Below are 25,336 nucleotides of genomic sequence, written 5' to 3'. Positions count from 1 at the left end.
CCAGAAGGATCTCTCCAGACTGGGGGAGTGGGCAACAAAATGGCAAATGCGGTTCAATGTTAGCAAGTGTAAAGTGATGCACATTGGGACGAAAACCCCCAACTTTAAATATATGCTGATGGAATCTGAGCTGTTGGTGACCGACCAGGAGAGGGATCTTGGGGTTGTGGTGGACAGCTCATTGAAAGTGTCGACTCAATGTGCGGCAGCTGTGAAAAAGGCCAATTCCATGCTAGGGATCATTAGGAAGGGGATTGAAAATAAAACGGCTAATATTATAATGCCCTTATACAAAACTATGGTGTGACCACACTTGGAGTACTGCGTACAATTCAGGTCACCACATCTTAAAAAGGACATTGTTGAACTGGAGAAGGTACAGAAGAGGGCAACCAAGATGATCAGGGGCCTAGAGCACCTTTCTTATGAGGCAAGACTACAACACCTGGGGCTTTTTAGTTTAGAAAAAAGACTCTGCGGGGAGACATGATAGAGGTCTATAAAATCATGCATGGTGTGGAGAAAGTGGATAGAGAGAAATTCTTCTCCCTCTCACACAACACTAGAACCAGTGGTCACTCCATGAAATTGATTGCCAGGAGGTCTGGGACCAACAAACGGAAGTATTGTTTCACACAACACGTGATCCACTTGTGGAACTCTCTGCCACGGGATGTGGTGACAGCCAACAACCTGGATGACTTTAAGAGGGGTTTGGATAACTTCATGGAGGAGAGGTCTATCAATGGCTACTAGTCGGAGGGCTACAGGCCACCTCCAGCCTCAGAGGCAGGATGCCTCTGAGTACCAGTTGCGGGGGAGTAACAGCAGGAGAGATGGCACGCCCTCAACTCCTGCTTGTGGCTTCCAGCGGCATCTGGTGGGCCACTGTGCAGAACAGGATGCTGGACTAGATGGGCCTTGGGCCTGATCCAGCAGGGCTGTTTTTATGTTCTTATGTCACGGAGCCGGTTGGGCCGGCGTGGTTTGGTGGCCTCCTGACCCCCGGGAGTCCCATAAGGCACCACACGAGTGCATGGTGCCGTTTTGGGCAGCCTCCCAACACCAGGAGACTTGTTGTAGCCTCCCGGTTGGGAGGCTCCTCGTGAGTTGTTGCGGTGCGAAGCCGCGCTGCAGTGACACACAATCATTTAACCCGCTTTTCGGGACTCTCACACCCAAAATCTGGGTTAAGCTGTGGGCTCTGTAAGCGGGCTTGCCGCCAGGAGCCACATAGCTCCTGTTTCTGCACACGAGCAGCAGAAACCGGACTGGGCTCCCTTAACCCGGTTCCTGCTGCTCATGAGAATAGCTTCATAGTCTCACATGTGTAAATATAGAGGTTCAGAGAAAAAAGCTTTAATACCTGAAACTTAGAGTTCAAAGATGTTTTGACATCTATTTCACAGAGAGTGCTTGTGGTCAAGGGAATGCTCCCACGAAATATAAATTTTTGGTGTGTTCTGAAAAACTAGGTAGCATGTAATTAGAACTTGAATTATAGCGTTTTGCCTTTCAAGGTTCAATGCTTCCTTTTCAAAAATGCTGTTCTAAAGAATATATTATGACGGCACCTTCGTGTGGCTGTCGGCAGCAACCAGACACTTCAGTACCTGCTCAGAAGAACTAAAGCTGAACTTCTGTCACCACCATTGCCACCATATCTAAGCTAGGCTTGGTAGTCAAATGGTCTGTTTTTATATTGCATTTTTAAAGTAGGAATTTATTCTTACAGTTTTGTATAAAGATACATTCAAAGAAAATGTAAGAATGGCAATATTCATGGTTAATTCTGTGTGATGAATTGACCTTATATTGGTCAGTTTGACATTGCTAGTTTCCATTTTAGGAAGGGCAACACTCTGTTTTGAAAAGTCAGCAATGCTAATTTTAAGTTGGCACCTCCCCCCAGTTCCTCAGAGTATGCAGCAAAGCATTGCTTCCCCCTCCTGTTGCACTTTGTAGTGTCAAATGGCACTATGTGGTGCTTACTTATTTCCCTTCCCTTTCTTTCCCTTTCCTTCCCTTTTCCTCTGTTACTTTCCTTGTTGCACATTAGCTCTGCTTCTCTTGCTGTTATCACTCCTTGGGGCTATTCTTGTGATCAGCAAAAATCGGGCTAGGAGAGCCTAGCCCGATTTTTGCTGATTGTGTAAACCACCGGGCTCGCAGGCAAGCCCGGTAGCTTACAAGAGGCTAGCCTGCTTTTGTAGCCCTCCCTTTAGCCCGGGTTAGCAGAGCAAGTGCTCTGCAAACCCGGGCTTCCCGATCGTGAGTAGCCGCAGCTACTCACAAGGAGACCCCAGGAAGGGAGGCGAAAAGCCGCCTCCCAGCTCCGGGGGTCTCACCAGCATGCCCTGCGCACTTGCGGAGGGCATGCTGAAGCTTCCAGGGGCTGATTGGCCCCCTCTCCCCCAGCCCCCACCAGCTCCGTCACGGAGCCGGCAATCGTGTGGGTAGCCGATCTGGCCGCCCAGGGCTCCCTCCCTGCTCGTGTGTGGGGAGAGCGGGCTTAGCCCGCTCTCCCAGTGCACTCACAAAAACCGGGTCTCACTGATTGTGAGACCCGGCTCCTTGAATTATGAAAATATGGGGGTGGGGGATCAGAGTAGAAAAGGAAGTATGTGGGGAAGAATAAAGTGATGATATAGAGAGTCTCCCAGAAGATGCTCCAAGCTACCATTCTACTCACCTCCAACACTTCCTTTTTTTTTTTTTTTTTTTGCCCATTAATTTCCTCTGCCTTAACAATCCAGGGAAGAGGAGGAACAGCCACTGGTGTGTCAGCAAGGCAGGTAAAGTGGGCTCTGGGGAGTTGGGGTCTGGCTGGTGAAGATACATGGGGGGCACCTTGCCAGTCCACCACCTTTACCAATTTGCCAGCAACCTGAGGTAGCCACCTCACCATACTTCTTTAGCAGGCTGGCCCCACCTGCTTTATTTCTTATGTCGATTTCTTTGTTGCTCTCCTCTGCTTTCCATCCACAGGGTAATATGCACTAGATTCTCAAGTCAAGTAATGTCAAGTAAAAATTTGCTCCTGTCTGATCTACCTAATGGTTGTTTAGATTCAAATTATTTATTATTTAATTATCACATTTTTATACCGCCCCATCCAAAAGCTCTGGGCGATGCCCTTAATTAACATGAGTAATGGAAATTTCTTATTAGCATATGCTTCCCTAATCAGCTTTTTACAAACCCTACCTTTTGCCATTTTTAAAGATATTGATTGGTTCACATCTCATGAGTGGGGTGGATATCCTTTTGCAGAGTCCTGAGGATTAGATTTTTTTTTTTTTAAGTGGGGTGAGGACAGAGCTTTGTTCTTTGGTGCCATTTAGTTTTGCCAGGGTGTAAGAATTCTTGTACGTGTATGAGAATTATTTATTTATTTGAGACATTTAGTATACCGCCCACTCTGAAGGCTCTGGGCGGTGTACAACAGGCAAACAGGCAACATTAAAAATTACATTACATTAATAATTAAAAATCATTAAAGAACTAAAGTAACTACCAGAAAACAGAAAAATCAACTACAGGGCAAAGGCCTGGCAAAAAAGAAAAGTATTCAATAGCGATTTGAAGATCGGTAAGGAAGGTGCTAGCCGAATCTGTAGGGGGAAAGAGTTCCAAAGGAGTGGGGCAGCAACCGAAAAGGCCCTTTAACGGGTCCTAGTGCCCCGAACATCTCGGAAATCAGGGACTGACAGAAGGGCCATCTGAGCTGATCTAACCAGACGGGATGTAACTGGATGGGAGAAGCGGGTCTGTAGGTAGACAGGTGCCAGGCCCCGCAAGGCTTTGAAGGTCAGAACCAGGACCTTAAATTGAGCTCAGAAATGAATAGACAACCAGTGCAATGACTGTAGGAGAGGTGTTACCCTGTCAAATTTTCTGGCACCCATGACAAGCCGCTGCATTCTGGACCCGCTGCATCTTCCTGATCGAGAATTATGATGTTGCATATGAAGTACAAGATCCTTCAACTGAAGGATGGGTTTTCTTTTCTTCTCTTTTGCTGTTGTTGCCTCAAGCAGAGCAAATAAAAGTTCTGGTTATCTCCCTCACACACAAACTCTCAGGGAAGAACCGAAACCAGGGCCTGGCTCATCTTCCTTCCTTCCTTCAACTTGGGTCTCCCCAGTCCTAGTCCAGCACTCTAACCACTACACCACATTAGAAAAAGAATCCAAATGCTGTATATAGGAGAACCTCATTATTTGCAGAACCGCTATTTGCGGTTCTGCATATCTGTGAGGTGTCTAATAGACACCCGTTTCCAGTATCCACAGATATAAGAGGGTTAAAACCCACATATCCAAAGTTCCTAGAGGGGTGGAAGTGACTGCAGAGGTCACTTCTGTCTACCATTTTTGTCTGAAGGAGCCATTTTGTTACTCGTTTCTGGAAAACATCAGACTTTTCCAGGGCATTTTGTCCCATGGGGGGCATTACTGGGCACATGGGGGATTCCTGGACATACATATGTAGATCCCGCGGAGCATGCCACAGTACGTTTTTTTCGCCATTTTTTCTCCACCCTAGAACCTGACCCCCCTTTTCCCATAGCCATAATGCCTCATTACTCATGGTTCTGTTCCTTGTGGTAGTATCTGAGGAACGGAACCCCTGCGAGTTACAAGGTTCTCTTGTACTAGTATTTTAATATCATAGTAATAAAACTGGATGGTTAAAAATTATCCAGACTATTATATATAATGTATCCAAATCAATACACCTATATACTATAATAAAGTAGATGAAAAATGATCAATAAAATTTCATTACAATAGTCCCTATGTGTCCATCTTAAAGGAATCCGATAGTTCATTTTCAAAATATCATGTCCTCAACGAATGGGAGAAGCGTTCAGATGTTCCCAAGTACAGTGGTCCCTCGACTTACGTATTTAATCCATTCCGAACGCACGTTCGGAGGTCGAAATTTTCGTAAGTCGAAGTGCGCACCACGGAAGTCTGGAAACATTCGTAAGTCGAGGAAACCGCATCTAAAAATTCGTAGGTCGAGTAAGCTGAATCTAAACCGGCAACTACTTCCGGTCTTTTTTGTCGCTCGTAACTCGAAAACATCGGATGTCGAGTAGTTCGTGGGTCGAGGGATTACTGTAGTCACAATGCTGCATTGTGATTGAGCAATAAAATGTCAAATCTTGGTTTTACCAGTTTCTAATCAATCTTGTGGTGTTGCCAAATGCATTTCGACTAGAATGTCTTCATCAGTGGCAGTTATCTGTAAATATTTTGCTTCTACAGGTAGTCTCCCATCCCAACATGGGGGTTAAACTGCACTAGATTCTCCCTTCAGCTCAGTGCTCAATCACGTGACATTGCGACTACTTAGGAACATCTGTCAACATTCCTCTCATTCGTTGAGGACATGATATTTTGGACATGGACTATCAAATTTTTTCAGCTGGACACATAGAGACTATTTTAATGAAATTTGATTGAACATTTTTCACCTGGATAATTAGACTGGATAATTTTTAACCATCCAGTTTTATTACCATGATATTAAAATACTAGCATATAGCATTTGGATTCTTTTTTGATGTCATGATATTGTCGAATCCAAAGAGGGTTTTGCTTTTTGCTGTCTTCTTGATCACCACCTCCTGTTTGATGATGACACAGCATCATTCTGATGGAATGTATGAGTTTAAGAACAGTGTCTGCAAATGCCAGGAGGAGTGCCACTTTCAATCTGATCTTGCCACCTTTTGGCTCACACTCTGGAAATCACTAAACTGTCCCCACCTCAATGTTTCTCCTTGTGGATGAGCTGGCAAAATTGGGGGGCATTTAACCTCAGCGCCAAAATTTATATCTCACCTTTCAGCATAAAAATGTCCAGTGCTAACAAGAAAAATTAAAACAATCCTATATAAACATTAACAGAACTACAATAAAACATTAATAAAAGCAGAGATGGCATGAAAAGAACAAAAGCGGGGGGAGGGAATCAAAGCATCCAAGAAAGCATAATTTAAGCAGAACAGTCAATGCAACAAATAAATCATTTAGTTGAAAGGTAGGGAGAACAAAAGTTTATTTATGTTAAAATAAAGTAAGGGGATACTTGCTGAGTGCAGTTGGGGCACTATCACCCAAACGGTGCTGTCTCCAATCACTACTTGCCTTACATCAGAAAGTGGGGACACCCAGAACTGGGCTTCCAGTGAAGATCTTAAAGAGTGGACAAGTTTGTATGAAAGCAGACAGTCCTTTTGATACTCTGGTCTGAAGCTGTAAAGCTGTGCAACCCTCAGAGACTTATTTTTGCATGACAGAGGGCTTCCTGGGGCAGCGGTGCATCAAAAATTGCTGCTTCCCCACTGATTCCTAACAGTTAGTTGGGAAATTTTGTTAGGCTGCTCTCTCACTGTACTGGTGCAAAAATGCTCTGTATGATGCCAGTATGTGTGATACTCACAGAAGCTCAGTTATTTTGAGGTATAGGATCTACTAGCTACCATGGATAGTGGATAGTGGACTAACATGGATAGTGGAATTTCTTGCCATTGACAATATCTCTTTTAGCAATAGCACTTAGCAATAGCACTTACATTTATATACCGCTCTATAGCCGGAGCTCTCTAAGCAGTTTACAATGATTTAGCATATTGCCCCCAACATTCTGGGTACTCATTTTACCGACCTCGGAAGGATGGAAGGCTGAGTCAACCTTGAGCTCCTGGTCAGGATCGAACTTGTAACCTTCTGGTTACAGGGTGGCAGTTTTACCACTGTACCACCAGGCTCATATTTTTAGGTTAGTTTAGAGTTGCTTTTAAGGGTTTTCTTATATTCTATGGAATGTTTTAATAAGTTGTGTGGTTTCCCTCTAGTATTTCTATTTGTAAAGTCTGTATTGTACATTTTCAAGTTGCATAACCTTATAATTAAGAACATAACAGCAGCCTTGCTGGATCTAGTCCAGCATCCTGTTTCCCACAGTGGTCCACCAGATTTCTCTGAGAAACCCAAAAGCAAGAATATGAATACGACATATATTTATATACCACTTTTCAACAAAGGTTCCCAAAGCAGTTTACATATGAATAAATACATTAATTAAATAAAATAACATGAAAGCATGCCTGCTCTCTTGCTGTTCCTCCTCTGCAACTAATCCTAGCAGAATTAGGGTTGACCTACTGACCCAGGAAAAAAATCATTGAAAATCACCTGGTTGTCCGATTGTTATCCGAGTTGGGTGGTAGGTAGCACCCATCATGTCCTACCACCCAACCCGCTTTGGTGTCCCTCGGAGCTACCCATGGAAATTATGGAGTGGTTTGAATTCCCCATTATTCCCTATGGGCGAAACAGCACACTGGCACACAAGCTTTGAAACACAATACTACAAAAAGGGAATAATCTCAGTCTGTCCCTCCCAACACAGAACATATGCAGCACATTTCAAAAACAGTCCTAAAAAAGAATCACTGACCCAGAATCCCCTGCCAGCCACAGTGCCAGGTGCCTGCGCTGCATCATTGGCACAAGTTGTTCACTCACACACAGTTATGACTCCATTGTAGCATTGCACCTTAGTAAGTATAGCCATAAGCACAACTAGAACAACATCCTCTTCAGCCACATTGAGTGGCTGAGACTGAGTACACCTTGCAATGCAGATTGCAGAGCAGACCAGAGCACTGAGTGAAACACAAGTTAGTCTCAAGGGCAGACATGGAGCTTATCACCAGTAACCAACAAGAAAATATTACACACAGTAGAGAGAGTTGATCTGCCACTGTCCATTTCTCACCACAACACCATCTCACAAACAGACCAAATCATGATAACTCAAGCAAGGAAGACTGGCACCCAAGTTCTGCCTTTGTCTATCTGAGATCCATCAAAGCCAGAAAGTCAAAGCAACAAGCAGTAGCACAGCAGACATATTATAACCAGTGCTGAAAAAACTTAGAAAAAACCACAAACTTACTTGAGAAAGAATCTTCTTTCTTCTCCTTGTGTCTGAATAATATATAAGCTGTGGCTTCAGATTGGCTGGGCTCTGGCTGACAGCCTGCCTGGCTGACACATGTCAGGGCACTAGTACACCTACTCATCATGGGCCATGGTTGGAGGGGTGGGTGTGCATGTCTGTGTTGCTTGGGTGGGGGGAGTTAACAACAGTAACATAAAAAAATCAAACTTCCTGCCTGTTCCACCAGAGCCTCTGATGGGTGCTGGGCCTCAGGGCACCGGTCCATCTTCATCCCGGGCCATGGTGATGGGGTATGTGTGTGTCTGCGTGTGTCAGCAGGACTAATGGGCAAACTGTGACACATCTGGCTTAGGCAGTGCCTGGAGAGGGGCAAGCTGACGATGTTCGAGTGAGTGGAGGTAACCATGAGTCACTCATCTTCCATGTCCAGCTCACATGATAGCCTAGCAAGGGGAGGTTGGCTTTGAGGAACATCAGCTGCTCCAGCAAACCAGCATCCAAGCACAAGTGATGAGGTGTCCCTACGTCTCCAGCCATGGAGAACACTCTCTTACTCTTGATGCTGATTGGCAGGCATGAGAGGGACCATCCAGCACCCACCTGCTGAAGATGGTGCATGAGGGAATCTTGTAGTCAGGGGCAAGTAGTTGGAGCAGCCGGTGTAAGCCGGTGTTCTCCACCACCTGGAATTGCTGGTCATTCAGAACCATCATCTCTCCAGTGGTCCAGGTGATGAGATGAGACTCTAGCTGACTAGACCGCTTGCCCACCATTTATACCTATGTGCCACTGGCAATGTCCCCTGCTTGAAAGCAGGAGCATGTACCTTGCCACTGCTAGTTGAAAGCACACCAGGCAGCCTAGCACTGCCAGCAGGAGCAAGGACCCCAGGATGATGATGATGATGCAGGTACTTCATCATCACCAATGTCCTAAAATGTTTAGAATCCTTACCCCTACTTACCTTTGTCCTTCAGTGGGTGCAGACAGCATGTGTAGTGTCACCCTGGCAGAGTTCAAAGTGGTCTCACAGTATGCTGCTCTCGGTCCTGGACCATTTTGATGGTGGTGGTACTACTGGGGCTGCTGGTTCCTACTGGGGGCCACTACCACCACCATGCTTAGTCTGAGAAGGTCCAGGATCAACCAAAATGACTTCCTCCTGCTCCTCCTCAGCCCCACACCTGGGGGTTGCACCGCCGCCAACAGGGATTGGGATGATGATCTAGCAGCCAACGACACCTCTTTCACTGCCATGGGAAAAGCTTGTTCCCTGACAGTGGAGCCCCTCCCCCAGTTATACCTCAGCCACCACAGGCGGCTACACTGCGGGAGCAGGAGGCACCAGTTAGATGAGCCTGCACGCAACAACCTCTAGGGGGATGTCAGTGACTTGGGGAATAGGCCCCTCTTGCCACCTCCACCTCGCACGACCAGTAGCATCGCCCTCCCTCTGCCCACTACCCTTCTCCTAGTTCTGCAACACACCCTCCCAGACATCTTCTTAGGGTTTTTTAATTAAAGCCCTAGCTCTGTTGAGGGTGGGGGAGGAAGCACCTTTAGGGGGTGTGGTCCCACACTGTGGGCTGCTGGTGGTCTATTTATTATTTATTTATTTATTTATTTACTCAAATTTATACCCTGCCCAAACCTATGTCTCTGGGCAGCTAACAACAATTAAAACACATATAAAAGTTAAAACAGTTCAACATTTAACAATACATATAAACATTAAAACAATACAATAATTTATAGACCATAAAATTAAACAAACAGTATTTTTTTAAAAAAAGTTTGGGTTAAAAAAAAGGGTTTTCAAATGTTTTTTAAAGAATTGCCAGAGATGGGGAGGATCGTAATTCAGCAGGGAGCGCATTCCACAATCTCGGGGCAGCAGCCGAGATGTTGTGTGTGCCACACATAGTGCTTTCTATAGCACTGTAGTGCATACACAGAAGCTAAAAAAAATAAAATCCGTTCAAATAAAGAAGCACGCTTTATTGGGGAACAGGGAGCAAGCTACAATGGGGTAAGTTTAAGGGAAGGGAGGCTGTGGCCTAAGGTATCTAGTACCCTCCTAACTCTGCTGCCCAGTCCTAGCACCCACCTACCTAAATCCTCCCCATACTAAATACCCCCAGACCGAATCACATAAGATAGAAACATGCTGCTTTTGCACATAATTTCCAGATCTTGCCCAGACTACCCAGAAAATCCAGAACCGCCCCCCCCCCCAATACATTACTGTTAAAGCACAGGGGAATGAGCTAAAAAAAAAGCCTAGAGTCACGGAGAGATATGATGTTCATGGATTTGCCTGTTTGCAAGCCCTTTTACTAGTATATTAATAGGGCTTGCCTAATTTAATGAGCTTCTGTTGAGTTGGGGTGTCAGCCAATGCTTGTTTGTCTTTGTAGGTTCAGTTGCTATCTGAAAAGCTCTTTAACTTGGAACTTTTGAAGAAACGGGAAGAGAACTTAGAAAAACAGAAAGCTGAACTTCAAAATCAGAAAAGTACTCTGCTTGAAATGTTTGTATGTTTCCACTGAGAGTTTTATAATTTGTTGATTTCTATACAATGTTATGGCTATATTCAGCACAGCCATACTAGCCCTGTAATCTATCAAGAAAGGACTTAACAGGGAGCTAAATGCTGAATTACATTTTATCTATTGCTTGTGGTTTTGTTAAACTTCATATGAGTGGTCAGAGCTTAAGTGCTGTATAATGGGGGTCAGAGGAAGTAGGAAGCAAGTAATTTCCCCCTGAAGTGGCTATTTACAGGGAAATGGTGCAAGGGGGAACCGATAACTTTCCTTTTGCTGTGGTCCTTATCCAAATCACCTCCCTCCTACAGCTGGTTTTGTTTTGTTTTTACAATAAAGAGACACTTCCTGTTTATTTCCTATGTCCCTAAATGACAAGCTTAATGTAATGTCTAGTTTTGTCTTGAGGAGTTTTGCAGGGCCTATCCTGTTATAACCTGATATGTGTTCTCTACCAAGGCAAGATACAGACCTTGGATAGTTTCAAGGGTGGAATGGTCAGGCTCTCCACATGAGAGCTGGGTATAGAAGCCTAAGAGAGATGTTGCTCCAGCAACTGCATTGAGCAGACTGCTGGTTTTTATGGCTGCTGCCCTCCTTGAGGAGATTAGCTCATCTGTTCCCTGGGGAAAGTTCTGTTGCTTATGGGGGTGGGGAGGGTGCCCAATTTTCTACGCCCTGGCTTTGGCTGTGCTGGGGAACCTCTTCAGGTTGGCAGCTCCTCAGGCGATTCCTCTGAGTCAGGCAGAGCTGTGTCCTTGTTGGAGGTCTTGTTTTAAGTTCTCCGAGTATAGAGAGTTCCAGCAGCACAGGCTTACTCAGGGTCTGGGTTGTAGAGTCTTCCAACTCTGTCTTGCCATCTGAAATGTCTGCCTTATCCCTCAGTTGGAGGCAGCAGGCCCTGGATCTGGGAACATGACAGGGTTTCGGTATAATATTGGAAACATGATAGAACACAGAGAGAGAGGGAGAGGGAAAGCAAAAGAAAGATATTATGGGACCAGCCTCAAAGTCATAATAGGTCCAAACCAAGGACAATTAGGAATTGTCACTGAGTTCTGACAAAAGGAGTTTGCTGTGGACTGGTCAGCCATCTGCAGCTTGCAAGAATCTTCTGAATGGGTAAATAGCTGGTGATATTACAAGGCTTAATTTAAACAAAGGCCCTGCTTGCTGTTGGCTCCTGCCATAGACATGCTTTAGTTAGATATCCTGTGCCTTGTTCCTTGTCATCTCACTGACTTGGCAGGAAAAGCTGGAACTGTAATAGAAGTAGTTATTCAAACCAGCATGGTGTGGGTCTGGAAACATAGGGTGTATACAGGAGGACCTTGATATTTGTGGGTGTTCCATCCCCTGCTGCAACCGTGGATACAGAAACCGTGAATATTGAGTCTTTGGGGCTATGGGATGGGCGGGGGTGGGGTGGGGTTGCGGTTAGGTTCCCGGTCATTGGGAAAATCATCTAAAATTGGCCAGATTCCGGGAGGAAATGCGGGGGGAGGGAGCTGCTTCACTGGTCCCCTTTGGGGGCTGTGCCCCCAAATAGCAGAAAATCGGCCGAAAATCTTGGGGTTTAAATTTTTTTTTAACGGAGCCATTTTGAGGCTCCTGAACACAAAATGGTGGCCAGAAATGGCCTCAGAGGACATTTCCAGCCATCCACAACCCTGACCTGCAGATATGCAGAATTAACCCCTTATTTTCTTATTCCCCCCGCATATGCCGAGGTCGGGTGATAATTACCCGACCGTGGATACGCGAATCCACAGATGTAGAATCTGCGGATTTCAAGGTTCTACTGTGTATATTATGTGTGTGTGAGAGAGGGCATGTTTAATTTTAGAAAGTGGCACAGGTGGAAAGATGGTACTGAAATGCTCAGGAAAACATGACCAGTGGAGACTATCAAGTCATTGATAAATTTGTCATATTCAAATTGAGCCTGTGAAAAGAAATTTATTTTAAAAGTTGCTAAGGAAATGGATGTTTCTCTTCTTCCATGTTTTAGAAGCTTAAAGAAAATTAAGGAATTTACATTCTGCATTCATTTGATAAGATATTTTAAAAGTAGTCATAATGAGTCATTGTTTAAAGCCAGCGACCCATCACTAATTTCTATTTACAGTGGTTTATGATATTGCAAATCTTTTGAGTATCTATGTTCACAAAACCTTTGTGGAAAGGTGCTATTATTCCTGCAGTCATAAGCAAACATGAAATGTATTTTTCTTATGCAAACTTTCCTTGAAGTAAACTCTACTAAAATCAATAGGACTTACTTCCAAGCAAACATGATTAGGACCATGCAGTAGGAGGCAATTATTTGTCCAGTTTCTGTGGCTGAAGAGCAATTTGGGTATCTGAATTAATCTCAGTTCAGGTATTCAAATAACATACCTATCTTATTTTTATTATACTCCTAATCAGATTGTGTTTCAACAAATCAGTATGTTATGGTTAGTATAACAGAATGTAGATAGTTTTTATAGGCCTAAAACAAATGCATTTGGACTGATATATTCAAGAATAACCTCCATTTAATTTTAACAGAGATTTATTTTTCCCCCTCTTACAACTGTTTTTTATTTTATCCCTTCATTAGATGGATACAAAGAAAAAAATGGCTATAGAAGAAAATAAGTTTTTGAAGGAAATTACGGACTTCAACAATGAGTATGGATTAACATCCAATAGGGAGCTTTTAATTAAAAAACGAGTCAAGGCTGAAATATGTGAATTAGAAGAAAAAGAAAATGTTTTGAGAAATGGTATGTCCTGAATTTAATTATTTTATCTTGGATTATCTGAGAATATAAATGGTTATGCTGGAGCTCTGAGGCATTACAATTTTACAGTTTTCTTCCAAACTGGAAAGCCCTGTTAAATTGTAAAGTAATGATTTGCCTTGAGTGAAGAACAGCATACTATTGCAGAGCAGTCAAGCATCTTCCTTTGCTGTTGCAGAGAACATTAAGTGCCATGTGTGGTACCTTAACACCACTATTGCTAGGCGTGATACAAGGTGAGATTAATCCTTGCCCCACTTGTAGTCTTTGCCCCACTTATGGTCTATGTCAGTGCTAGGGAATGGAGAGAAATGTAGCTGTAAAACATACTATTTTTGAATACTTCTAAACATCAGGTATGTTCAGTAGTCACTGCAGGTCAATTTGTGCTCTAGCTAGTGAAGTCAGCATATAAGCAAGAGGGAGACCCTTTGCATTTTTGCACCAGTAAACTGCAATCATACATGTTCTGTGCTAGAAATCCACAAAATAAATGTCAGAGATTTTCTTTTCAAATATATTACATGATCACATGATCTATTCTTTAAAAGAAAAAATTAGATGAAATGAAACTTCCATGGATTCAGCAGTCAGTCAGTACGTATTGGGTTTATCATTGTTTGGCATAGTGACCGAAGTCCTGCCTAACCAAGCGTGCACACTTCAAGGGACTGGAGGGATGCTCTGCAGTGGCAGTTAGGAGAGAGAGGCGCTTCCTTGCTGGAACAACTTGGAGCTCGATGGTGGGCAGCTGATCAGGCTGTCCTTTCTCAAGCTGCTAGAGCCAGTTGTAAACGGTCATAATCCTAGAGGGAGGGTAACCAAAATGGGCCTTTTGGCAAATGGGAAAACCACCTTTGAAAATATGTGAGACAAAGCTGAGTAGCTTTGTCTCAGCCTTACTCACTTGAACTATGGCAACCATCATTCATAGGTGCTGCTAGAAAATATCCTTATCACAACAGTACTAGGGGGGAAAAGAGTAATCTTCTTCCCATTCCGAGCAAATTTTTAATACAGCTAATTAAGAAGCTGCAGTCCAATATACCAGGGGTGTAGCTAGGGGAGAGGGGGCCTCTGTTTATCCCTCTCCCTGGTGCCCCACAGAGTGAGGGAGATAATGAATAAGATAGGGAGGGGTGGAACTGGGGGGGGGCAGGAGCTTGGGGGCCCAGGTTCTTTGAACCCATCTGCTTCATTATAACTACACCCATGCAATATACTAATGTTCTTGCTTAAGAACACACAAGTCAATTCTGATACTTTATATGAAGATGTGAATTGCTCTGATGGTATCCTACTCTAAAACATCACTTTTGCTCTTTTCTTGATTGTTCCAGTGTGGAACAATATGTCATAATTTGCCAGGTGCTCAGACATATTTCCACACGTATTACAGTCTCTTTGGATTGTGATACAGATACTAAACCTGATGATTTGATTTATCGTGCCTTCTCAGTACAAGCTACTTAATAGTTCCAGGAGCTTTAAACTGGAACAATCAGAAACAGCAGTGTTTAGAAGCTGTACATAATCCAGCATTGTACAAAATTCAAATTGCTATTAACTCTCCAACAAACACAGCCACGTATAAACAAGTGATGTCTGTAATGCACAGTTACAATCACACAAAGACTCAGGAGTGGAGCCACCATTGGGTGAACGGCTTCAAAGAACCTGGGCTGCCACCAACCAGGGGCCTGATGTCAGATGCGGGGGAGGATGTTATTTCGGTCCCAAATGGGGCCGTGCGGCCACATTTGGAGGGCAAATTAGCCCATGCTGGGTTGGCAGCATAGCCGGAGTGACTATCCCTGCCTTAAAGGAAGGGAGAGCTGCTCCTGGTCTCTCTGCTAATGCAGAGGGGCTGGTCAATCTCCCTCCCAAACGAGGCCACATGATTGGGAAGGAGATCGGCCCACGCTGCTTTGGCAGCATGGCTGGAATGGCTCTCCCTCAGAGTTACTCCAGCTGTGCTGCCAGCACAACATGGGCCGATTTCCCTCCCAAACAGGGCTGTGTGGCTCCATTTGGGAGGGAGGCCATGCCCCTGTGGGGCTAGCCGGCCCCCTGCGTCTGACGTCAGATGTGGGGGTGGGGCTAGGGGGCCGTGGTGGCAGCCACACACAGGGTGCCGCCAGCCTCCCTACGCTCCTGTAAATACTATGCGTTAGCTTTGTTTGCATTTGCACTATTACTTATTTGAAAAATTGTATATTAGTCAATGAGGCTATTCCCACGATCCACAGAAAGAAGGCTAAGGGAGGTTATCCTGCTTTCCATTAATCATGGTAACCACCGGGCTCGCAGGCGAGCCTGGTGCTCCCAAGGTGGTTAGCCCGCCTAAAGCACCCTCCTCTTAAATGAGGTTAACAGAGTGAGCACTCCGTTCACCTCATTTCATTGCTCATGTGTTGCCGTTGCGTGTGGTGACACATGAGCAGACCCTCGACTGGAAGGTAGCAAGCAACCTCCTGGGCTTGGGGGTCTCTCCAAGTTGCCTCTTGCACTCTTGTGGGGCATCCTGGAACTTCTGGGGGCCACATGGCCCCTGATTCCTGAAGCCCCCACCGGCTCTGTGATGGAGCCAGCAATGTTTGGGCGGCTGATCCAGCTGCCCAGAGAGAGGGCAGTGATTGTCTGCAGGGAAGTAAGCACTTTTGGGCTTCCTCCTCACAGAAGGAGGTAGCCTCCTGCAGTGATCATGAGGATCGCTTCAATGTTGTTTTGGCTGACAATAGATATCCTCCTTTTCATTACCTAGACTTAAGTTACATCTTTGCACAACATATTTCAGTTATTGAGAAGTATTTCCATATGTGATTATTAGATGCACCATACTCTATATAATTTATTGTATGGCTGAGTTTTATAAAACATTTATATGTAATTCTCTTTCAAAATATCTAGAGAGGGTTTGCAATAGAGCAATAGGTTATGTCATGAAGGTTAAATCTTTAATAGACTCTAAAATAAAATTATTTCTCTCTTAGAAATTGAATCAATGGAACATGAAAATGTTCAATTAAAAATGTTTCAGCATAAGAAGAATGAATTAAAGCAGGATTTATGTACTCTCCAGAAAAAACTCAAAGGTATTTTATTTACCTAATGACTGTTTGATTTGATGTTTAAATGCAATATTAAGAATAGATCTGATTAACGGTATTGACCAGAAAACATTTTACAGCAGAGCAGATTATACTGTGTGTTTGTTAGGAGGTACAAAAATAGGCCTCTGTGTTCGCCCCCTTTTTCCATTAAGGAAAGGAACTTTCACACAGAAGACATGCCTGCCCATAAAAGGGTCCAAGGATAAGACAGTGAACCTTTCTCACAGTCAGTGAGAAAGGGCTCTGATCTGCAGGAGAGGGAGCCTTAAAATGCTTACCTCCCCAGCAGATGATTGAGGGCTCCTTCCTGGGTGGGTGGATCGCCCACCCAGACGATTGCCAACAGCTTGGAGGGTTGGGAGCTGGGTTGCATCTTCCCATCCCCCAGAACTCCTATGATGTACCACGCGAGAGTGCGGTGCATTATAGGGATCATCCTGGCACTGACCGGGAGGCTCATGCATAGGTGCTGCATAGAGCTATAAAGCACCGACACACAAGCACTAAGCCCAGTTTAAGGGCACCCTTGTGCCCCAAACCTGGGCTAAGTGGCAGGCTCTCTAAGCAGCTCCCAGTGGTTCACATACGCTGGCAAAACCAGGCTGGGCTTCCTTAGCCTGGTTTTGCCTGCACGTGTGAATAGCCCCAAAGTTTACCACTGCAGCCAGAAGCCTTCTTGGAAGACCAGCCAAGGAAGGAGCCTAGCAGCCACTCTCCATCTTAGGGCCCTGATTTGGGATACTGAATACTTTTGAATCAGTTTCCCATATGGAAATATAGGGCTCATCTTTTTACCTAGTTACTCAGTAACACTCCTGACTTAGGCATGAAAGTCACTTAGTCATATATCCTGGATCCTTCGAAGCCTAAGGGTAAACAGGGTAAAATCCCTAAAGCCAACACTTCACTTCTAAAATAATCCTATCTCCCTATCTAGTCCTCCGAAAGCCATTATTTCATTGTACTCCAAAGGTCACTCCCACTAACCAGTAACCTAGAGGGGCACTAATTTAGCCCTCCCTTATCCTATAAAATAGCCAGCCCAAAGTCCCCCAACTTGCATAGCCTCTGGGATCCATCCTAGAGGTTGCTGCCCTCTGCGTTTCCAATCATCGCATCCCATCCATCACAGAGAACACAGCTGTCTCTTCCTTAACGTTGTACATGTTGTACAGGGAGAACCCCTCCTTCCTCTGTTCCTGGGAATTTCTCTCTTTCCTCCACAGTTCACCGTTCTTCCATGTGTGACTTGTCAGGGTAGGCAAGGAACTAGGCCTTTAATAGAGGTCACATATACAAGTTGTTAGGTGACCTTGTAAGATTGATTGTGTGTTAAATACAGTTGGAAAACACTGTGAGGCTTTTCACACGACACGAGCCACTTGGGTAACCCAATCTGGTTGTCTGGAGCAACATGTGCACTTTTGCCACCTGACACTGGGATGTGGGAGGAGGAAGTTCTCCCTCTCCTATCTCCTGCCATTGCCACTCTGCCACTCGTGTGGGCACGTAGCACATTGGAGGGGAGGGCAGCCACTGCTCACCTCTTGGGGAAGGCAAGCAAGGTCGTGCCTTCCCCGCAGCCATTAGGTGCAGCCACCAGAGGTCATGTGCACAACCTCTGTAAAGGCTAAATTATTTTAAGATTTTCATTCTAGTAATGGCTTGCTTTTTATTTCTTAGACAGTTAATAAAATTATCATAGAGGGTCTTTTCTCTTTTTAGATTTTGAACAAGAAATAAGAGAAGCAAAAAATACCACCAAGTGTTTAGAAAAAGAAAAAATCAAAATTTATGGAAAACCTCAGACTGATGCAGAACATATAAGGTAAACTGTACTCTGCTTATGACACATTGATCTAAAAATAATTTTGTTTTAACTTACAATTATTGTCAATACATTATGATAAGTACATATATCTGGCTAGGTATATTCTTTCATGTGTGCTTGTCTATGTTGAAGAGCAAACAAAACCCCAAATGACACATATGACACTATCCTAAGAGTGACCTTTTCAGAGACATTTTTCTCCAGTGAGTGAATATTTTTTAACAGGTTAAAGCAAAGGGAGATCTGCCAAGCCGCCCTGCTTCTGCTCACATGTAACTGAAGTGTGAACCAAATCCTCTAAATGAAATGTACTTTGCTTCAGAATTTGTGTATAGAAGCAAAACTGTATGGATGACACATACATCAAAGAGAGCCTCTAAATGATAATACCAGTAACATGTCTGTAAGCTGATGTGCTACAGCACACTATAACTTGCTTTTGCATTATTTATTCTATTATGGTACATTAGCTTTGCTGATGTATGAGGTTGTCATCTTCCTTCTAAATAATACACTTCTCCTGAAGTATCTGACTATTGCAGTGTCATTTAACATTCTACAGCATAATTAGGAAAATGCTGTTTACTTTAAATACAAGCAGAGCAGCAAGGTTAGTTACTATCCATAGGTTTGCAACTGAGTTGTGACTCGAATCAGTTGTTTTAACACCTAAGTTCTTTGTGCAGTGTGTTATTTAAACAGAAGCAAGATACAATTGAAATTTTTTGTTTAAATGCTTTGAGGTGTTTGCATGAAAAGCTTAAAGACATGACCCTAATCTGCTCCAAAAAAGTATGCACAGTTCCCTTTCACCAGTGGAACTGAAGATATTCCTCTGCCATCTCTGCCAGTGTATCTGTACCAGTGATGCAACTCCAGCTTGCAGAGGCCCAAAATGGGGTGATAATGTGGGTGTATAGAGAGCAGGATAGACAGAACTGACTTCTATCAGCTACTATTCTCTCCCCAGACACTGAACGTACTCTCAGTTTGCACTTTCTTGGGACACGCCTTGTGGCTTTCCCCAGCTCCTTCCTTGTCAAAAAGGTTCCTTCTTTCAGAGAGGTATTCCCTGGGGCTGGGGGAGTTGAAGCCTTGCCCTGGGGAGACCTGTGTTTTTGTTGCATAGGGCTTCCCACTCCGAAGCACCTATCATCCTTCCTCTTGTGCAGAAAGATGGCTGTTAGCAGTGTTTGTAAGTGCAGTAGGGGATTCAAACTCCACTCTTCAGGGGCTCTGCTCATTCTGTTTCCAGCTTATTGCTACCTGCCTCAGAGTAGCTGCCACAAGAGAAGGCACTGTGGCATCCTTTTGTCAAGTAGGTTGTGTGTTGTGCGTGTGTGTGTGTGTGTGTGTGTGTGGTGATATGCTGATATCATATCATGAGGGTGTCTCCTGTCACTGACTGTGGATTGGTTCTTTCATGCCTTTGTTGACAATGCCAACCTGTGATCAGTAGGTACTGGTAGGGATGTGCATAAAACCGGTTCTCCCGGTTCGGTTCGGGTCCGAACCGGGTCCGGACCGGACCGGGGTGGTTCGGTTTTGGTTTTGCCAGACCACCCCCCCGGTCCGGTTCGGTTTCGAACCGGTTCGGATCCGAACCGAACCGGTTCGGATCACAAAAAGTGGCTGGTTTTGAAGGAGACATTGTGTTCTACCTGCCACCCAAATTTCAAGTCGATTGGACCTTCCTCTGATTTTTTACAAATTTTTTTCAAAAAATAAATTTTTGCCCATAACTCACAATGTGGAGCCCTTAGGGGCAAAAAAGCTGGGGTGGGTGGTAGCCACCCATGGGTGTCCTCCACCCCAAAAATCCCAAGGCAATTGGTGGCTCCTAGTATTATTGGTGAATTTCTGAAGAAAATTTTTTTTCCCATTGGCTAGAATGGGGGTTCGGGGCTGCCCCAGACCCACCTCTGTGGGGTGGCAGCACCCCCAAAGTGGGTCCGGGGCCATGGCAAAAATGCCCTCAGTCCCCCCCAGCAATCCCCGTAGAGATAGGAGTGATGGTTCTGTTGTTTTTCTGAGGTATTCTGAGTGTAGATTCTATGATAGCTTATGAGATTTCCAATGAGACACCATGAATCCACTCTCATTTGCTATCACAGAATCCACACTCACTCAGAACACCTCAGAAAAACAACAGAACCATCACTCCTATCTCTACGGGGATTGCTGGGAGGGACTGAGGGCATTTTTGCCATGGCCCCGGACCCACTTTGGCGGTGCTGCCACCCCACAGAGGCGGGTCTGGGGCAGCCCCGAACCCCCATTCTAGCCAATGGAAAAAAAATTTTTCTTCAGAAATTCACCAATAATACTAGGAGCAACCCAACAATTGCCACCCCATCTTTTTGGCCCCTCTCTCTGGGCGCCCTAACACGTAACACCTAGTCAGTCCATCTTAATGCCTACCTACTACCACCACTCCTATCCAAGCAAGTAAGAGGAGGACACTCAGAGAGACAACACCCACTCTCTGATCTAACAAAAAGGCCACTGCTGTGCTGCCTGCCAGCACAGCAGCAGCAGCGGAGCAGCACACTAAGCACAAGAGCAGCACACACAGAGAAGAAGCAGGAGGCGGAGCAGCAGAGCAGCAGACCTGCCGCTCTGCATGATGGGTGACGTGATGCCCAAAGGAACCACCGCCTCACTCAGTGCCTGCCACTGACTAGGCCCGACAGACAGAAGCCAGCCAACCTGCTCTGCTCTGCTCTGATGCTCCCCATGGATGATGCACACACACCCTACATCTGCATCCCAATGACCAGACCAGACCAGACCAAGTGCGCAGAGTCAGCACAGGCCAGCAGCCACCAGCCCAGCAACAACAACAGCTACTACTGCTACCACCACAACCAGTGTTGCCGCTACAATAACATTCCCAGTCCAGTCACGCGCGCCACAGCCTGAGCCTAGCACACAGCCAACAGCTGCTGCCAGCCAGTGCCTGGCAAGCCCAGCCAACATGAGGAGGAGAGAGCTAACAAGTAGACGGCGCACGCACATCACCAACCCATCACGACGGCGCAACTGCAAGGGGAGAGGGCACAATTACAGGCAGGAGGAGGAGGAGGAGGAGGAGGAGGAGGAGGCGGGCGAGGCAATCCTAGCACAGATTTGAAAGTTTAAAATCCACCAGGACATCTTCTAGAATCTAGACTTCTGTTTTTTCTACCACCAGCTGTAGTGTCTAGTTAGTCAGTGTGCTGTGCAGCTGAGCTGAGCTGAGCTGAGCTGCGCTGCATGTGAGGAAGGGTGATTGTAGCTAGTTCTTTAGTTTCAGCAGACTGAGCATTGAGCATGGGCAGTGGCCTTGGGAAGCAACACAATTACACGACACTCACCTGCTGCTGCTGGTTCTAGAAGTTGCCTCTTCTCGTCTTCACCTCTTCGTGTGTGTGTGTGTGTGTGTGTGTGTGCAGTGAGTGCATGCCTTTTGCCTTGCTGGAAAGAAATGCTTCTCTGGTCCACCACCACATATCTGCTCAAGGACACAGAGGCCCAAGGCAGAGGTGGTGGCACCAGTGTGAGTGCATGTGTGCTGGTGGTGTTTGCCACCACAGGTGTTTTGTGTGTGTATGTGTGCGCTGCTAGCTAGGAGGGGGGAGGGAGGCAGGGAGGGAGGCTGGGAGGCAGGGGGGAGGAAAGGGGAGGGGGAGAGGGATGTAGAGGGGATTGAAGGGGGGAGGGTCCGGCTCAGAGTTGGTCAGCCACATATTTGTGCACACACGTGCTCACGTGTGTGCTTCGGTGGGAGAGACCAGACTCTCATCATCTGCCAGACCGGGGTTGGGGGCAGGTGAGGCGGTGGTGGGCTGGAAGGGAGGGAGGATGGAAGGTGGTGAAGAGGAAGGGGAGAGGATGAGAGGGGAAGGATGGAGGGAGGCATGGGGGGGAGGAAAAAAAACATGTAGACAGACACACACCACACTACACACAGAAAGCATCCACACACAGAGACAGTGCTAGGCATCCATTCACACAGACAGACAGACAGACAGACACACAACAGGAAGAGACAGACTGAGCCTGCACCACACACACACACACAGACCCAATTCCCCCCCTGCACAGTTATCAATCAATATGTTGTGTTGGCAGCCAGTTCATTGCTATTCTGATGGTTTTGGGTTTTTTGCCATCAGCCAACATCAACAGTGACCACAATCAAGATGAACATAAGATGATAATAATTCATTCGTTTCATTTCAAAAAATCACCCAATCATCTTCTCCATGTAAACCAAGCCCCCCACACATGATTTCTGGTGACATTTTCAATAAAATCAATTCATTTGGCATTCATCATTTTGTTCTCCCTTTGTCACCTTTTTTTCTTTCTTTTGCATAATTTTGAGGCTTGATTTTGACATGGGGTTTTTAAAGAAAAAATTATTTACATGTTTATTTACATACAGTATTTACATATCTACACTGCATTTTTGAACGTATACCCGCCGCTGCCGCTAAGTCTAGTACTCCGTGGGCTGTGCTACTTTGGGGGGGTGTGCCGTGCCCACGCCAGGTCCCCAAATGCTGACAGGTGGATAGATAAAGGGCCTGTGCTGGTCAGCATTGGGTTTCTTTTTAGGTGGGCGTGGGCATTGTAAACATCTGGCCAGTCGCAGCACTACAACTACTACTACAACTGCATCTCTGTGTGGGCACACTACACGCTGCGACTGGCTGGCACGGCTCAGCATCTGTCACGTCAGCTCAGCTAGAGGTGGAAGGGGGGAGGGTAGGGATAAGCACAGAGTTCGAGCCAGGCAGGTGACCAACCATGGGGCAACCCACGGTAATCACTCGCCCGTCTCAAACTGCAGCTTGGGGTAGCCCAACAGGGGGAGGTTCACCTTAAGGAAGACCAGCTGCTCCACCAGACCAGGGTCCAAGCGGGAGCGAGAGGGTGTCACCACGTCCCCGGCACGTGAAAACACCCGCTCGCTCTGGACACTGGTTGGGGGGCAGGAGAGGAGGCGCACAGCCACCACCGCCAGGTCCGGCCAGACTTGGCGGCGGCTCGCCCAGAACTGTGCGCAGTCCACGCCGTCTCCCTCCACAGGCTCCTCCAAGTACTGCGCAACGCATTGCTCAGCACTGGAGGGGGGCCTGGCAGGTCGAGCCTCCCGCATACCAGGCATGGCACCATAGCAGAACCGCTGAAACCACTGGGCGGATCTCGAGTCGGTAGCAAATGGCTGCTGCGATGGCGCCGCCTGGGATGCCGCGCTGCTGGACTGGGAAGAGGGAGGGGAAGGGGAAGCTGACGCCGGCTGGCCGCCCATGCTGCTGCTGGGTGCGGGTTGGGCCGCGAGGGCTGCCCCCGCACCACTACCAACACCCTGGTCTCTGCGGGCCCTAGCGGCCTCCTCCTCCCTAACCTTCTCGACCAGGATGCCCTTCCACCTGGGCAAGTCGTCGGCACTCACGGCATTGCCCTTGAGGGCTGGGTGACAGAGACAAGCGAGGACATACTCCTCCCTGTCTCCCAGCACATCAACGAGCCGCTTGTCAACCCCAGACCTCAGCCTCCCAGCCAGAGCACGACCCTCTGGCGTGGTCAGAGAGATATGGAGTCCACCCATCAGCTTCTCGAGACCAACAGCTGTGGGCAGCGCCTGGCTCAAGGGAGTGGTGTCGCCACACAAGCCCTTCGTGGCAAGCTGGAAGGGCTCGAGTGCCGACACCGCCTCGGACATCTGCTTCCACTCTGCGTTCGAGAAGTCGCAGACATCCAAGGACTCGTCCCTCGCCAGGGCGACAAGGGCTCTCTCCTGCTCCAACAGGCGCTGGAACAGGAGGAAGGTGGAGTTCCACCGCGTCTCCACATCCGTAGGGATGAGATGGCGAGGAAGGCCAAGGTCATCCTGCTTCTGGCGAAGCAGTCTCCTGGACTTCTCGCTGCGGTGGAAGTGGGCGGCCAGCTTGCGGGACTTATCCACAAGCGTAGCCGTGGCAGCAACAGCACCTGCGATGGGGCGGGCCCCCTTCTCCTGGGACGCCCTCAGCTCCTTAAGGCCAAGGGCGTCCCTGACGGTCAGATGGAGCGTGTGTGCCATACACCGTATGTTCACACAGTCCATGACTGTCTCGACAGCGGCGGTAACGTTGGCTCCATTGTCGGTGACAATGAAGCCGCGGGAGAGGTGTGGACACCCGCCAATCCACTCCTCTATCTGGCGGTCGAGTACGGCCGCCACCTCCTCCGCGGTGTGCCTCGTGTCCATCGTCTCCACGTGCAGGACGGCCCACCTGTGCCGTAGTGCATCGGGAGCCGCGCCGGACCCGGAAGCATCGCCCGCGGAGGTCCCCTCACTCTCCGGTCCCCACCAGTGGGCAGTGAGGGCCAGGAAAGAAGCGTGCATCCCACTGACACTGGTCCAGAGGTCAGTCGTGAAATGCACGCTTGTCCCGGCCGGAGCTGCACGCAGCTCGGCCGACACGAGCTCCCTGCACCGGCGGTACAGGGAGGGGACCACGTTCCGGCTGAACGTCGTCCTTGAGGGGATGACGTATTCGGGAGCCAGGTATTGGAGAATACGGCGGAAGCCGTTGTTCTCGACCACCTGAAACGGCTGGTCATCGGTGGAAATCATCTCCCCTATGAGGCGGGTGAGGTGATGATGGTCCACGCGAACAATACGCTGGCTGCCCGAGGACTGCGTCCACCGCTGGACGGGCAGTGTAGCCTGCCTGCTGGCTGGCACACTGCCGCTGCCCGCCCTAGTGGCAGATGCACAAGGCGCACTAGCGCTGCCAGCCTGTCCCCTGAGACCTGGGTGGTGACGCTCTAGGTGTCTCCACATAGGCGTCGTACCCAGGTGCGCAGGGTCCCTTCCACGGCTGACAAGCATCCTGCAGTGGACACAGCGGGCGTGGAATGGGGCATCTTGAGGGACCTCAAAATGCACCCATGCACCACTGCCCTTGGCCTCCTGCGCCCTGGGCGCCGTCCTAGGCCGTTTCTCGCAGGGTGGCTGCAGTCCTAGGGGGGGGGGCGGCCGCCGCTGCCTGCCCACTGCTGCCACCCAACCCGCCCCTTCCGCCCTCCACAGCGGAG

At 47.1% G+C, this 25,336-nt stretch overlaps 1 protein-coding gene across 5 annotated transcripts in view; it reads left to right on the top strand.

Moving 5' to 3' along the window:
- Positions 1-25,336, top strand: part of CCDC172 (coiled-coil domain containing 172) — a 69,181-nt gene that overhangs the window by 11,623 nt on the left and 32,222 nt on the right. For 3 of the 5 annotated variants that reach the window (XM_053310952.1, XM_053310951.1, XM_053310950.1), the window contains 5 exons: positions 2,757-2,795; positions 10,401-10,517; positions 13,135-13,300; positions 16,312-16,413; positions 18,157-18,259. In XM_053310952.1, the coding sequence (XP_053166927.1) occupies positions 2,757-2,795; positions 10,401-10,517; positions 13,135-13,300; positions 16,312-16,413; positions 18,157-18,259 (527 nt within the window). The remainder of the gene's footprint in view (positions 1-2,756; positions 2,796-10,400; positions 10,518-13,134; positions 13,301-16,311; positions 16,414-18,156; positions 18,260-25,336) is intronic. The other 2 variants (XM_053310953.1, XM_053310954.1) reach the window with 1 other exon arrangement.

This window comes from Hemicordylus capensis, chromosome 3, assembly GCF_027244095.1.
Source record: "Hemicordylus capensis ecotype Gifberg chromosome 3, rHemCap1.1.pri, whole genome shotgun sequence".
In the NCBI taxonomy this organism is placed as follows: domain Eukaryota; kingdom Metazoa; phylum Chordata; class Lepidosauria; order Squamata; family Cordylidae; genus Hemicordylus; species Hemicordylus capensis.
Note: the sequence above shows the minus strand (reverse complement) of the source record. Positions and strands in the feature narration are given on the sequence as shown.